The 16,382-nt window shown below is 46.8% G+C and overlaps 1 protein-coding gene across 3 annotated transcripts in view; it reads left to right on the top strand.

Annotated features, from left to right (window-relative positions):
• The window catches only part of MKLN1 (muskelin 1), a 1,341,339-nt gene that overhangs the window by 134,167 nt on the left and 1,190,790 nt on the right, over positions 1–16,382 (top strand). For all 3 annotated transcript variants that reach the window (XM_069629634.1, XM_069629633.1, XM_069629632.1), the window contains exon 2: positions 4,744–4,813. In XM_069629634.1, coding sequence (XP_069485735.1) covers positions 4,744–4,813 — 70 coding nt within the window. The remainder of the gene's footprint in view (positions 1–4,743; positions 4,814–16,382) is intronic.

Here is a 16,382-nt window from a genome sequence, read left to right as displayed (position 1 = left end):
AATCCATGGCTACGGTCTTCCTTTCCGGCAGAGGCCTCAAGACAATCCACTGGGGAATCTCTCTTTGAAGAGTCTGGATCCGCTCCTTGCGCAGGAAATTCAATCCCTGCTGGAGAAAGGCGCCATAGAACTGGTGCCTGTAGCGGAGAGGAACAAGGGATGGTATTCGCCTTATTTTTTGATTTCCAAGAAAGACTGGGGATTGAGACCCATCATGGACTTGCGCGGTTTGAACAAACTCATCAGGAAGGACACATTCAAGATGGTTCCTCTCTCTCAAATCCTCCAGGCCCTTCAACTTCAGGACTGGTTGGTGTCTCTCGACCTCAAGGACGCTTATTTTCATGTGCCGATCCATCCAAAGCACAAGAAGTACCTGAGGTTCGCGGTTGGCGACTTGCATCTTTCAGTTTCGGGTCCTGCCGTTCGGATTGACCTCCGCCCGAGGGTCTTCACCAAGCTCATGGTAGTGGTGGCAGCGCACCTCAGGAAAGGGGGGGGATTCACGTCTACCCCTACCTGGACGATTGGTTTATCAGGGCGTGCCCTCCCGAGCAAGTCCTGGATCATCTGTCATTCACCTGCCACTCCCTCCACAAGCTGGGCTTCTCCCACAACTTAAAGAAGTCCCATTTGACACCAACTCAGAGGCTCCAGTACATCGGAGCAGTGCTCGACACGTCCCTGGGGCAGTGTTTTCCTCCCCAGCTGAGGGCTCATCACATTCAGCAGATGGTGCACAAGTTTCAACTTGCCCAGACTCTCCCAGCGTTCGGGTTCTTGAGACTGCTCGGCCTCATGGCATCCTGCATTCTTCTGGTGCCAGAGGCCAGGTTGCGGATGAGATCTTTGCAATGGGCATTCAAGCTCCAGTGGTCTCAGTCCTCCGGCAGCATGTAGGACCCTGTTCAGGTGCCGCCCTCTGTCGCCCAGGACCTTCTGTGGTGGGCCGTCGAAGGCAATCTGATGAAGAGGTGACGATCGTGACGGACGCATCCCTCACGGGATGGGGAGCTCATGCCAACGAGTTGACAGTCAGTGGTCGTTGGTCCCCGTCGGAGTCCAGACTCCAGATCAATCTGTTGGAGCTGAGGGCCGTCAGGCTAGCCCTGAAGGCTTTTCTGCCGACTGTGCGAGGAAAGAATGTCCTGACTCTAACGGACAACACGGTGGCCATGCACTACCTCAACAAAAAGGGCGGGGCAGGGTCACTTCCTCTGTGCAGGGAGGCGATTCAGCTCTCGAGTTCTGGGCCATCCAGCAGGAAGTTTCGATCTTGGCTGTTCATCTGGCCGGAGATGAATACGAGACGGCGGACGCTCTGAGCAGGCAGAGCGTGATCTCTCACGAGTGGGAGTTGGCTCAGGAGATTCTCCTGGAGATCTTCGCCCTTTGGGGGACCCCTCAAGTTGATATCTTCGCCTCCAGTGTCAACCGGAAGTGCGAAAGGTTCTGCTCGCGGGAATTTCCTCCAAAAGGAGCCTTAGGAGACGCGTTCGTGGTGGAGTGGTCATTCCCACTGCTGTACGTGTTTCCTCCAGTCCCCTGCATCCCGCAAGTACTTCGGAGGTTTGGTTCCCGGATGATCCTCATTGCTCCGGCGTGGGCCCGGAGGACGTGGTTCCCGGACCTTCTCGACTTGTCCATCTGCCCTCCACATCGTCTTCCCTACCGAGACGATCTGCTCTCACGGGAGGGGGGGGACAGGTTCTCCATCCAGAGGTCCGATCCCTCGACCTTCACGCTTGGCTTCTGAAAGGTTGAGGTATAAGGATTGGGACCTCCCTGAAGACGTGATGGAGGTGTTGCTTTTGGCCAGAAGGCCCGCAACAAAGTCCCTGTACCATTGCCGTTGGAGAAAGTTCTGCGACTGGTGCAGGGTTAAGAATGTGGATCCTTTTGCATGTGAAATTCCCATGGTTCTGTCTTTTTTGCTTTCCTTGGCCCACAGGGGCTTGCAAGTGGGGACCATTAAAGATTACCTGGCGGCGCTGTCCATATTTAAGCGCTCGTCTGAACAATGTTCCTATTTTAAGATTCCTTTAATTTCTCTGTTTTTGAAAGGGCTCACTAATGTGTTCCCTCCGTCACCTTTTCTGGTGCCCGGTTGGGATTTGAACCTTGTTCTTAAGTTTCTTATGGGTGCTCTGTTTGAGCCTTTGCATTCTTGCCCTTTGAGACCGTTAACTGTGAAAACTGTGTTTTTGGTTGCGGTTACTTTTGCTCGCAGAGTGAGTGAGTTACAGGCACTTTCAGTTAAGCCACCCTTCACTGTGTTTCATAACGACAGGGTTGTCCTTAGAGTTCATCCTTCCTTTCTTCCAAAGGTGGTTTCGTAATTTCATTTGAGTCAGAAGGTTGTTCTTCCGGCGTTCTATCCTCCTCCACATCCTGGTAAGCAAGAGGAGAGGCTCCATAGGCTTGATCTTAGGAGAGCGTTGAGCTTTTATATTTCGCGCATGTCCCGGGTCAGAGTGGACGATCAACTTTTCATTGGTTATGCTGGAAAGCGCTTGGGACAAGCTGTGACGAAACAGACTTTGTCTCGTTGGATTATTTTAGCTATCTCCGAGTGTTACGGCTTGGCGGGTAAGGACCCTCCGGCTGGCTTGCGGGCCTATTCTACCAGGGGAGTGGCTGCGTCTACTGCCCTGCAGAGGGGTGTTCCTATTCGTCACATCTGTGATGCAGCCACCTGGGCTTCAGTACATACTTTTGTACGTCACTACTCCCTCGATTCCATCCGAGGGCAGGATCTGGCCTTTGGCAAGGCAGTCCTTTATTCCGCAATTTGATTGGGCATGCTAAATTTGTGTTCTAAATTATTTTCCCACCTCCTTGCTTGGTACTGCTTTGGGAGTCTGTCATAGATATGGAATACGTTGGAGGACCCAATCCCCTCGAAGAACAAGTTACTTTCTTACCTGGTAACTTTCTTTCGATGGGATGGTCCGACGACGTATTCCATATCGCTCCCTCCCTACCTTCCCTGCTGCAGAATTTCTTATGCGATTGCAGCTTGCGTTCCGCAAGGCCTTGTGTGTCTGACTGGCAGAAAACTGGTGTCACACGTTCTGGGGCAAAAAACTAAAACTGAGGCTACGGGCGTCGTGCGTCCTACTTATCACATCGGGTGACGTCGGCCGTCAGAGGAGGTCCTCGGGGACGGCTCATCGACGCAGGACGCAGACGCTGAAGATTTTCCGAAGCAGCACAGCTGTGGACATTAACTGTCATAGATATGGAATACGTCGTCGGACCATCCCATCGAAAGAACGTTACCAGGTAAGAAAGTAACTTGTTCTTCTTGAATGCACTGTAGTGCTTGAGGCCTAGGTTTATTCTGTGCAGTTGAGCAGATTTCCAAGTTTGGTTTCTCTTCCCGAGATGTTAAAAAAAAAAAAAAAGATATTACCCCATAGTGTCATGTGCAGGCTCTTGCCCATTAGTCGCTATGAAAGTGCATGTTTACTGGATAATCATTTAAAAGTTGTATTGTACTGTATTTGATTCAGAAGTATATGCTTGTTGCTCCTGAAAGGGAACATGCACAATATGGACTATAAGAACATGCATTTCAATCAACTTGTTGGCTAGTAATAGTTTCAAGATTGTCTAGTTTTAAATGCATCACAAACAGTGCAGCCTCATCAAGAGTCTGGTATGCAGGATGGTTCCAGTCCAAGAAAACGTTCCCAAGACAATATTGTTAAAATTAGACTGCCTTTACCGCCAGAGACAATGACATTTTTTGTGATCTGGCATCCTTGGAAGTTTATCATTGAACCCACAATCTAGGAATGTTTTTGAAGCAATGGACAGGCGAGTCAAGTGTTTCTTGCTTGATACATCTCCTGACAAGAAAAAAATAATGTAGACGTTTCATGTAATTTTAATTGGATCTATAAATGTAAGGCATATTTTGTTTAAACGTTTTTTTTGTGTTAAGAAAAAACTGCCGTGCATAATGTATTTTAAAATCCAGCAAGTAAAACTTTAGTTATGCTTTTGCTTGTAAAAGATGGGTTTGTTGCATAGTGAAATGGATGCGGTATGGTAGTATAGCTTTCTTCTTAATTTGAAAAAGATTCCTACTAGTTGCAGACCTGTTTCTGAAAAAGGCTAGGAATCCATGAGCTCAGTTATTTGGGCTGTAAGAGGAGTATGGGGGCAGTGGGATTGGCAAGAATTCCCATGATTTTGGGAGAACATCTCATGAAGGGAATGTGATGGACTAAAGTTCCAAAGTAAACTTCCAAAGGTGGAGGTTACAATGAATATAAAGCGAACGGAGGGCAGCAAATTGGGACCCGTCTTGTTTTGAGAACCAAGACACTATTCCAACATGTTGGAAAATGAGTTTAGAATAAGGACTGTAGACTGCTTGTAGAGTCACTCTATGATCAGAATGTGGGGACTCTAGTGGTGAGACTTTAACACAAGAAATAGTTCCTAACCAATTGTGATCAATGCGTATGTGGCTGACTTTATCTTTGTAAAACATTTCCTGAATCTTACTAAACCTCTTTATAGACGTTATTAAAGGAATAGGTATTAACGACACTAACATTCCATTTCATATTGGAATAAGTTGTCAAACAGAGGAGTACATTTAGGACACTGAAGGTTAGAAAAAAATAAAGCGATTTGGCTGATAATCATGCGTTTGCATTGTAGAGTGGATAAAAAATGTTTGCACTACCAATTTACTACCGTTTCTGCTCTGTCTCCCTCTGTGTTCAGGAACATTCTTGTGGACAAGCCTAATGACCAGTCTTCAAGGTGGTCTTCTGAGAGCAATTACCCCCCTCAGGTATGTCTCATTTTTTATAATGATCAGCTTCCTATCTGTGTTGCCCGAGATCTTTCTCTTCGTGCTATCAAATGTCAGTATGAGGGATTTTGGTTGTTTGCCCGTAACGGTCGAAATATGCAAGAACGTACAAGAGGGTTATGCATTTACATGTTGTACATTAATGCATTTGAGCACAAGTTATAAATACATGTTGCAGGTTAGCAGGAGATGCGTTAGGCAGTCACATTAGGTGAGTGTGGTGTTCATCAGGCGAAGAGCGCGGTTTTCATGGCCTTGCGGAAAGTCCATGAGTGATACCTCAGCTCAAAGGGCTACAAGTAGGGCATTCCAGTGTAAGAAAGCAAGGTAGGGGAAGGTAGCGCCTCCTGCTCTAGCTCTTTTTACCATGGGCACGGTAAGCATGTTTGGGAAAGGTGTTCTTGTTCGCCTTGTGGAGGTAGAGGGGTGTATTCTTTGCGATAGGTAGGCAGATGCGGAGAGGGGGATGCACTTATGGGTGTCAGTGCTTTGAATATAACCCTTTCTTTTATTGGGAGCCTGCCTTAGTCCTTAAGTAGAACAAAGTTCTTATTGTTATTATTCATAACATAATACCACTGCAGTCTGCTATACGATGTGTGAAGAAGAGAAGCTTGTTGGGTATGTTTGTCTGACTAAGGTTTTCACCTGAGTATTAAGACGTGTAAACCAGAATTTAGCCTGACGTGTCAAATGGCTACATCTATATTGCAGACTCAGATGGATCCTTGCAGCAGTGATCACCTGGGGAAACTATCATCCTCTGCAGTCCTTATGTTCTGACTAAAACAAACAATGGGATCAATCTGGGATGCTGGTTTTTATTTTTTATTCTCTTGGAAAAGAGTTGTAGGACTCGGCATAGACTGGTGGGTTTTGGTGATCCCACTGTGTATGACTGCTTCTCTCTTTTCTGCTAGCCTGCTGGGCTCCTTCCTCCTCCACCCCCTCTAGATGTGCTATGGAAGAACTACTAGGCCGTGCAATTTTCACTCCTGCTGGGCGCTGCATCAACCTCTGCATGCAAAATTTACCCCAGTCCAATTCAATTTGGTTCTTTCTTGTGAGTCCTGTTAGTGGCTTCTGGTCTTTCCTTCATTGTCTTCATCTGTCTCCATTAGTCCTCTTCAGACTCTGATTTGGAATGATTCCATTGGTCATACGTATCCGAAAAGGAATGCCTGCTTATTCTAAACACAATTTGTCACTTACACTTTAGGGAACATTCTCTACATCCATACGAAATGACTCCATTATCTGTGAGCATGGGAATCCACGCACTAGTCCTATAAACCGAGTTACCCAAAAAGACCCGAAAGAAATGCTGTGGTTTGAATACGTCAATATATGGCTTTTTCAAATAACGTAAATGTTCTTTATTAACCTAATGACTACTAATGAAGAATGAAATGCATTAGGTTTTTACTCCACGTAATTAAAACCACTTTGGAAATATTGTTTGATATGGTTGGTCCCATGTGTACTGCTCCTCGTGTTCGCATTCCACCACTTGTCCTTGTAGTGATCGTTTAGTAAGAATAACGCAATTAAAAAGAAGTGTATTGGGACGCTACAATCAGACCTTGAATATACACAAAGCGCATCAGATATTTAAAGGTTTTTATATATTTAACCCAATATTATCAACGTTCTTGCTCGAAATGTGTATGCTTATTAACAATAAAAATCTCCACATTATATTTACTGGCATGGCGTTCCATATTTGTTAAGAGTTCCAGCAAGTGGTGCTTTTAATAGCAGCATTTGGAATAAATAGTATATTGGATTTCCTAAATTAATTGTGTAATGTAATGCACTCCAAAGAAATGGGAATTCAATACACGCTTCTCTGTTTAAAATGATTTCCAAACACTTGTGCCAAAAGCGTTTGCTTGGCCTTTCTAGAAGACCTTTATCGCATGTCCTAGTTAATGTCTTCAGGTTTTGGTTCTGAGCAAAGGCCGATTATCTAGTATCCGAATGCACGAGATGTTCCAATATTTTTGAAATTGCACCTGATTTTCAAGCTTTGCATGGTCACCTTTAGCTGATTAGTGTTGGGGGTCTGTTGATGATTACTGGATATTTGAGCGTGTGCCATAAAGCCGATGCAACAGTTGTCCCTAGAACTGTGAAAAACGGGATGAGCGAGCAGCAAACTTTACTCGATAATTAGTCATCATTTGTTTAAAATAAAATGTATTTCGCTCTCTTGCTTATAGAAAACCCTGCTCTTCGACCCCCTTGCAGGTTCTTTACCCATTTTATATGTCAGATTTCAAAGATATATTGCAAAAAAAATGCATTTGATGAAAGTTCCATTTCGTTGTGTACTGCAAATGGAAACATCAGCGGGTAGCCCATCACCGGTGTGTTACTTTATGGGGCATGTAACATATTGAAGAGGGGAGCAATCAGAGGGTGGAATCAAACTCCTGTTGTACACTTATGAAGCAGCGGTTTAATTGATGGGATTGTCAGAAGGAGTTCGTCTCTTCCATGACCGGTTTCATTTTTTTAAAATTACCCAACAGAAGATTTTAATGATGTCCCACAACTCTGTTCTACCTGCTTCCTCTCCTAATTCCACTGCATTCTGTGCCTGTGGGCAGGTCCCCACAACCAGCAGGGGAAGGTGCCTAGGAATCAACATTGGATATATATACTAGGCATGTTTTTGACAAAATAACATCATGCTTATTACATGGTATGAGCCTCACCTAGAGCTTGCATCATTGTTATTACGCATAATGGGTTAGCGTTAAGCACAATGCACAAATATGTTAGTGTACCAGTGGGTAATGCTGCTGAAGGGACTGCTACAGAAAAAACAATTACAGATTTCTGCTTCCTCATTTATCTCAGCTGTTCCGTTGGCAAATAGAAAAACTGTCCCGTCTGGCACATAACACCCTTGATGCCAAATTTCAGTTCCACTCATATTTGCCTTCCCAGTCAGCAATGCAGTTGTCAACACCCTTCCGATTGTTTACCGTCCAAATATGTATTCTTGTTCGTAAGTTAGTGAAAGTGTTACAAATCGACCTAGGAAGAGAGATTGCTTACTGAACTGTTTCCCTGGCGTTTACACATTTAACCAGGTTGCTCAGCTGAAATAGTAGATTTGAGTCTGATGATAGTTTTCACTGTCAGTCATGTACAATGAAGTAGCCCTACTGGTATTTGGAGTTACATCTCCTCTTCAATTTTAAAGTGTAAAGTCTAAGGGAGACCACTACTAACAAATACCAAGCCAACTTAATCTATTTGGATTCATTTAGTAAGCTCAAAGCATATATATGTGTGTATATAAACCACTAACAACAATTTCTTAAAATTAAAATAAGAGAAGCCATCAAAAGCAGCACCTTGTAGCTTTGATCAGAGAACACAGTAGCCAGCGGCACACCCCTTCAAACACATAAAGTAGGCTTTCGGACAAAAGGGAACTCTAAAGAAATGTCCTTCTGCAAGGTTGGTATTTCCACATTTGAGTGAAGACTCTCCATGATCTAATGCAGGGTGACCATCTGACCCACACTCCAAACCACCACCAAGAAGAATGAGAGTATAGCTGTTGTTGTGGGCACATTGGCCCCTCAGCCAGAACACCACATAGCCAGTGGTTAATCATCTCTGCTCACAGGAGCCTCCACAATACCTAGTGTAAAGCAAACGCAAGTTCTGGGACGGTGGCTTCTTCAAACCCCCTGGATTTCCTGAAACCAGGTACAATTTTAAATCTATTAACAAAACATGTAACTAAAGGGAAGAAGCCATGAAAGAAGTAACACATGATTACCTAGCATTGCTTTCAGAAACTGTAATTGGGGAATAACCACTGGTAACCTCTGTCTTGCGTGAGCGTGCTTTTGTGTGTGTTATCAAGGTTAGTTAAGCGTAAAGGCTATCTCAACTCTGCTCCTCCGTTTCACTGTGTTTGGAAACTTAATGATCAAGGGATATTGTGCCGTAAAAATAGCAAATAATTGAATGCGCCTATTAGTAAGACATTCCTCCACTGGGGAGCTATTCCTTTTGTTAATGATCTGACCTTCAAAATGCTGTTCAATAAGAATCTTTTCTCCTGCACAAGGGCACTCCTGCGCAAGGGAATTCTGCACCTAGTCTGTAAGACTGATTTTGTGGTTTTGGAATAACATGGCACTGCACTCGCCACTACCAGGATTGAAAGTGAAAGTTTTAAAATAACATCAATTTGAAATGTGTGAATTAGGATTACATTTTCTAATACAATAACTATTTTGCTAAGGCACTGAAGACTCCTTTGGGTCAAAGTATGTGAAGGGTGACATTTTAAATGGTTTTGTGTTCTAAAAAAAGGTTTTGTTCCCTGGGTATCTGTAACTTCAGCGGTGGTGGGATTCGAGGAACCTGACTTATTGTAACTCCCCCGCCCCCACATTTATATTTCTGAGGCTTGTGGATCTGCTTAGAATCACGTGCTGTGCTTAGGCCGAAATCTAGTGGTAGGTGTGGAGTATTTCATTCTTTTTTCGAATCTCGAAAAGGGACATTGACTGGGTGTGTTTGTAATTCTATCCCTGTGTGACGTTTATGTCCATGATCCTTTACGCGTCGGGGTCTTAGCTGCCATCGTGGTTGGTCGCCTATGCGGAGTTCGTAGCGTTGCTACTATCTATCTATCTATCTATCTATCTATCTATCTATCTATCTATCTATCTATCGGAAGCTGCAGAGTATGACGGTTTGTTTTTCAAAACTCAAAAATGGGCGTCGACACAGGGCGTGCCAGTAATACTATCCCTAGTGTGACGTCCACTGTACCCATGATCCCTCACGCGTCTAGGACCCTCAGATTGTTTTTTCCGCCATACTGGTCGGAAGCATCCCGCGGAGTTCCCTGGCCTTAGCCATAATTCTTAAGAAAAATCTTTATTTCACCATTTCTCCACCCCAACGTCGAGACACTGACTTCGGCACTCGATGCCGGAGAGAAAAATCACCCGTCGACAGCTGCACGACGGCCTTGGGCCTTGGAAGGCCTCTGGCCTCGGCCCTACAAGTAGGGAGAGTGGGGGTTGGCACACATCTCTACATTCTATATATATATATATATATATAGGCACTTTCCCTTATATATATTCCTACACACACTAGCCCGCTGCCACAAGGTGCGTATGGAGGGTACCCCTTTCCAATTTTGCCCCAAGTACCCTTGGGTTGACAGACACGCCACGTGCAACCTCTGCTTGCCGAGGGACCACCCCGAGGCGAACTGCAGAGCGTGTAGTAGGTTTAAACCGAAAACACTAAAGGACCGTTCGATCAAGCGTTGGGCCCAAGACGGCAGGCGTCAAGAGGCCATGGCAGCAGAGGGCGCCTTCAGCGATGCCGTGCTTTCGGACAGCGAGGGCAACATGGCGTTGAGAGACAGCCAAGCGCAAGTCCCCGACCTCGGAAGGTCGTCCGGCAAGGGGGCTATCGGGAAAACCCCCAGCGACACAAGCGCTACCCACAGCACTTCCACCAAACACGCAAAGTCCCACCGAGACTCGACACGCACGTCGAGTTCTCTGAAAGAGGCACACAGAGAACGGTCCACCAAATCGGTGTCCTGTGGGCGTTCTCGATCTAGATCGCCGCATGACTCCAGGCAGCCATCCACTGTTGCCAAAAGTGCCTCGCTCCTAAGGTAACAGAGGTTCGATTGTCGGAAGAAGAAACCAACCTCTATCCCCAGGCCGCACTCCAGGAGTCGACGTCAGCAGACCGCGTAACAGCGGTTCCCGAGTCCCAACCTACACACTCGAGAGATGGGGACACTTCCCCCGAACCTCGACACCAGACGTCGAAAAGCTCAGAAGGGGCGAAAAAACAGGGGGAGGAGGGAAAACAACAAAAGAAGCATTCTCTACCTTCTTCCACACCTCAGACAGGTCACAGTCTTCTACTCCACAGAAACAGACCGACAAGTCTCAGACTTCTGTCATTTTAAAGACCCCTGCACAAACCCATAGGTCCAGTCGGGATAGAACAGGGAAACTCTCCCAGGAAAGAGTCATTCCCAGCTCGAAGGAATGGTCTAGTGACGACATTGCCAATGAGGACATCCTTGACATAACTGTCTGACTTCTATGCCAAGAATCCTGAGCACTTCCTCTCATATACCCCTGACGGGGCATCACCCTTAGGCTCTAGGGACCCGATACCCCCAAGTAAGAAGTCCTGGGTTGAAGCACCAACACGGTCTTCGGACCCTTTCTGTATACACCCCTACTCTCAATTTAATGAGGATCCACCTTTTATTGAGGATCCAAATTTGGGCATGTTTGGAGACCAAACTGGGACGGGCTACTATGGGGATGACGAGGACCAAGAGGACGATGAGGACGACCCAGAAACTTACAGGGTAGACTCCCCAGTAGACCAAGAACCCCCGGTTACCGACTCCCCTGTCGACAACCGACCTCTCCTGAATGAAGTTCTGTCCAGGGCGGCAGAACACTTCCACATTGACACCCAGGGAGCACAGGAAGAGAGGGACTTTGCCGAGGAATTAGTGGGAGAAAGAAGACCTGTTGCCCAGGCCATACCTATCCTCAAATCTATACAAAGGAGAATAGACCCTTCCCTTGTAAATCCTAACCTCACCAGGGCAGTTAACCCCAGGATCGAGAAACTATTCAGGGCAGCCCAATCAGACCCACTGTATATAAGGGGGCATCTGAAACCGAACTCCCTGGTAGTGACAAACACCCGAAAGAGGGCGGGAACGCCCCCATCATCTTCTGAAGCTCCTCCCGACAAGGAGAGCAAAAATATTTATGGTTTGGGTAGGAAAGTAGCCTCCACTTCCGCCTACCAGGCAAGGATTGCCAACTCCACCACCCTACTGGCGAGTTACAACTGCCACCAGTGGGAAGAAGTTGCAGCACTCATCGACTCCGCCCCAGAACCCTTAAAAAGCCAGTTGGCAAGGGTTGCGTCGGAGGGAAGAGCCGTGTCTGGTTGCATCTTAAAAGCAACCTTTGATGCCGCAGAAAACGCCGGCAGATTGATGGCAGAGAGCACTGTTATCAAAAGACATGCTTGGTTAAGGCAATCAGGGTTCAAACCCGAGACCCAAGCATCTTTAATAGACAAACCGGTGGAGCCCAATCTACTGTTTGGCAAGGCGGTAGAGGACGCGCAAAAAATGCCAATGATGAGTACGAGACTCTTAAATCCCTAGGCCAATTAACCAACAAACCCTGAATCAAAGGGGGAATGGCAATTTTCGTCGCCCACGCGGCCAAAATTCCCAGAGAGGCTCCAATTATTCCCAGGGGCAGGGTACACCATGGAACAACCAGCAGTTTACCCAGGGTTATGGCAGGGGTAACAAGAGGTTGTGGTAGGAGTAGAGGCTGCCTCAGTAGAGGCGGCAGCACACCTCCCCCAAAACAGTGACGTTCCGTTCAGGGTCCCTTCTCACGCATCCCCAGTAGGGGGACGCATTTCCAACTTCACCCAAGCTTGGGAAGGGATCACATCAGACAGATGGGTGCTGTCCGCAGGATACTGCATAGAACTGTTAGAGCGTCCCCGAAACCACCCTCCACGACAATAAGTACACTCATTAGACCACCAGAAGATCCTCCTCGAAGAAATCGACAATCTTCTAGCAAAGGACGCGATAGAACTCGTCCCGGGACACCAGGTAAACAAGGGTATTTATTCAACTTCCTTGTGCCAAAAAAAGATTTGACAATGCGCCCAGTATTGGACTTACGGCCTGCAAACAAGTATGTCAAGCCCCAAAATTTTGCATGACTACTCCAAGAGGTAATACCCCACCAAAAAAAGGGGATTACATGGCAACATTGGACATGAAAGATGCCTATTTTCATATTTCCATGTTCCCAGCGCGCAGAAGATACTTGAGCTTCAATGTGGACAGTCAGCACTACCAGTTCAAGGTACTGCCCTTCGGGATAGCCTCGGCTCCAAGGGTATTCACCAAGGTACTGGCGGTGGCGGCGGCACACCTACGCAGGGAGGCAATCCCAGTGTACCCTTACCTGGACAACTGGCTCATCACGGGGGAGACCCCAGTAATTTGCAGAACAAACATTCATAGAACGATCGATCTCCTCTTTGAATTAGGTTTCTCCATAAACGAAAAAAGTCAGTCTGGTGCCAAGCACCGCCAAACAGTTCCTAGGAGCTGTCCTAAACACACAAGAGGGGTTGGCCTTTCCATCAGAGGAAAGAATACGGAATATACTGCTGCAAATTCCACAATATCAGGCCGGTCGCCAGATAACGGTACGCAAAGCTATGCGTTTGCTGGGCATGATGGCGTCATGTATTTACCTGGTCCCCCCCACGCGCACCTGCGCATGCGTCCCATGCAGGAATGGTTGGTGAAACAGTGGTCTCAGGCAAGTGGTCAGTGGGACGATCTAGTGGTCGTTTCGCCAACACTTGTACAAAGCCTTCACTGGTGGACAAGAGAAAATCTGTCCAAGGGGAAACCCTTTTACGATCCCGAGATACAGGCTGTAGTCACAACGGATGCATGCCTGTCAGGGTGGGGAGCACACCATCTCCACCACACAGCTCAGGGTCTCTGGTCTCACTCAGTAGCCAAGAATCATATCTGTTAGAGCTTCTGGCAGTATTCAGAGCGCTTCAAGCGTTCGAGCCCTACCTGTTGAATCTGTCAGTGCAGATCCAGACAGATGGCACAACAGCCATGTTTTACCTGAACAAACAAGGAGGGACTCGTTCGCCAAATCTGTCCAAGCTTGCCCAGAAAATTTGGATATGGGCACTCACGTGGAACATATTCCTGTCATCTCAACATGTTCCAGGGGATCTCAATTCTCTGGCGGACGCTTTGAGCAGAGACCTCCTCCCAGAGGAACATGAATGGTGTCTACACAGAGAAATGGTAGAAGATCTCTTCTCTCAGTGGGGTTTCCCCACTATAGACCTATTTGCCACAAGCGAAAACGGGCAATGCCCAGGATTCGCATCCAGGTTCCCCGAACCAGACTCCCAGGGAAACGCCCTGTGGATGAACTGGTCAGGGATGTTTGCGTACGCTTTTCCACCAACACCTCATCAGGAAGGTGGTCAACAGGATGAACAGAGAATCGATGACGCTCGTCCTGGTTTCTCCCATGTGGACGAGACAACCGTGGTTCCCGCACTTACGCAGACTAGCGGTATGCAAACCCATCAAACTCCCGAGCTGGCACAACTTACTGTCTCAGCACCAAGGTCAGAAGGGGCATCCTCAACCCAACTCAATGAACCTGGCAGCATGGCTCGTGAGGTCATAGAGTTTGGACATCTCAATTAACCGCAGAGATGTATGGACATCCTAAGGGAATCTAGGAAGCCAAACACGAGGCACTGCTACTTTGACAAATGGAAAAGATTTGTTATCTGGTGCCAGAATAAGCAAATCAACCCAGTTGATTGCACTCCTTCCACAATTGTCACATACATGCTCTGCCTGCTGGACGCAGGGTTGGTTTTAATTCACTGAAGGTACACCTTGCAGCTCTGTCAGCATACACCACCTCCCATAACAAGGTGTTGTGGTGGAAAGTACCAGTGGTTAAAGCCTTCATGGAAGGAGTAAAGAGATTCCACCCTCCAATTTCAAACCCACCACCAGGATGGGACCTTAATGTGGTGCTATCTAGACTCATGTAACCCCCCATTCGAGCCCATGCATAAAAGCAGTCTCAAACGCCTGACTTATAAGACGGCCTTCTTAGTAGCAATTACATCTATAAGAAGGGTCAGTGAAATTCAGGCTCTGTCAGTGAAGGATCCTTTCTTTACGGTTCATAAACTGGTTTTACATACACATCCTAGGTTCTCACCTAAGTTTATTTCTAAATTCCACGTGAACCAGTCCATCGAGCTTCCGGCTTTCTTCCAAGACCCACAAAGCTCGGCTGAGGTGTAACTACACACCCTAGATGTGCGTAGGGCGGTCCTATACTATGTAAACAAGACCAGACCACTAAGGAAAACAGACCAACTGTTTGTCTCCGTAGCTACAGGCAAAGAGGGAGATCGCGGCTCTAAAGGTGACATTTCTGTTAACTGTATCCAGCTGTTACTCCCTTTCTGAAAAAACTTTGCCTTTCGCGCCAAGAGCCCACTCTACAAGAGGCATTGGGGCCACTCTGGCTTTCATTGCAAATGTACCCCTTGACACCATTTGCAAAGCAGCTATTTGGAGCTCTATTCACACCTTTACTCAGCACTACTGCATTGACACCCATTCCAAGACAGATACTCCAGTGGGAAAAGCGATTCTAAGACATTTATTTGCTCATGACCCTTCTCGCATCCCACCTCCTTCTTCTAACACTGCTTGCTAATCTATGCACAGCATGTGATCTAAGCAGATTCCCCAAGCCTCAGAAGGGATACATTACTCACCGTAATCGTATTTCTGATGCTTGTATCTGCTTAGATTCACATGCAACCCACCCTTCCTCCCCTCTGAGAGAAGGCGCATGGATGTTTGTAGTCTTATCTATCTGCTTGGATTATCTGTACTCGCGCTACTCCTCATGCTACCTCATGTCAGGAAAAAAAAAAACAATCTGAGGGTCCTAGACGCGCGAGTGATCATGGGTACAGTGGACGTCACACTAGGGATACTATTACTGGCACGCCCTGTGTCGACGCCCATTTTCGAGTTTCGAAAAACAAACTGTAATACTCCGCAGCTTCCACTAGATGTCGGCCTATGCACAGCATGTGACTCTAAGCATATAAAAGCATCAGAAATACGATTACGATGAGTAATGTATCCCATATATATCACATGCTGTGCATAGGCCGACATCTAGTGGAAGCTGCGAGTATTACAGTTGTGGTTTTCGGAACTTGAAAAGGGACGTCGACAGGGTGTGCCAGTAATACTATCCCTAGTGTGACGTCCACTGTACCCATGATCCCTTGCGTGTCGCGGTCCCTCAAATTGTTTTTTTCCGCCATGCTAGACGGACACGTGTAGCAAAGTTCCTCTTTCGGCATAAAGCCATTAACTTATTTCAAATACTGATAGTTCATTCTTTCTATCCTTTATTTCACCGACCATCTAAATATCGCATCGGTGAAGACAAAGAAACAGCCTGTCGAAAGACTACCACGATGGACCGTTCGGCCTTGGAAGGCCGCCCGGGCCTCGGCCCATACAGTAGGGAAAGGGGGAAGTCCTTCTAGGATATATATGCCCCTTTTCTTATACTGCTTTCGCCCAGCTGACATTTTTTGCAGTTATGGACAAGACCTTCTTTAAATTCTGCCCTAAGTGCAATAGAACATTTCTGTGGGTCGATGAACATTTTGTCTGTAACTTGTGTCTCCAAAGAGGCCACGTCGAGTCTTCTTGTCGAGCGTGTAAGCCCAAGACTTTAAAGGACCGATCGACAAAACGCTGGGCCCACTATGCTAGGCAACTTGAGGCCATGGAGGTAGAAGGTGATTTCAGTGATGGCAGCAACGCCGCCATTTTCGGAAGGCGATGGCGACTGGGTAGCTTCGG

This window comes from Ambystoma mexicanum, chromosome 12 (genome assembly GCF_040938575.1).
Source record: "Ambystoma mexicanum isolate Mex_15411 chromosome 12, UKY_AmexF1_1, whole genome shotgun sequence".
Classification (NCBI taxonomy): Eukaryota; Metazoa; Chordata; class Amphibia; order Caudata; family Ambystomatidae; genus Ambystoma; species Ambystoma mexicanum.
This window is presented reverse-complemented; position numbering and strand designations above follow the sequence as displayed.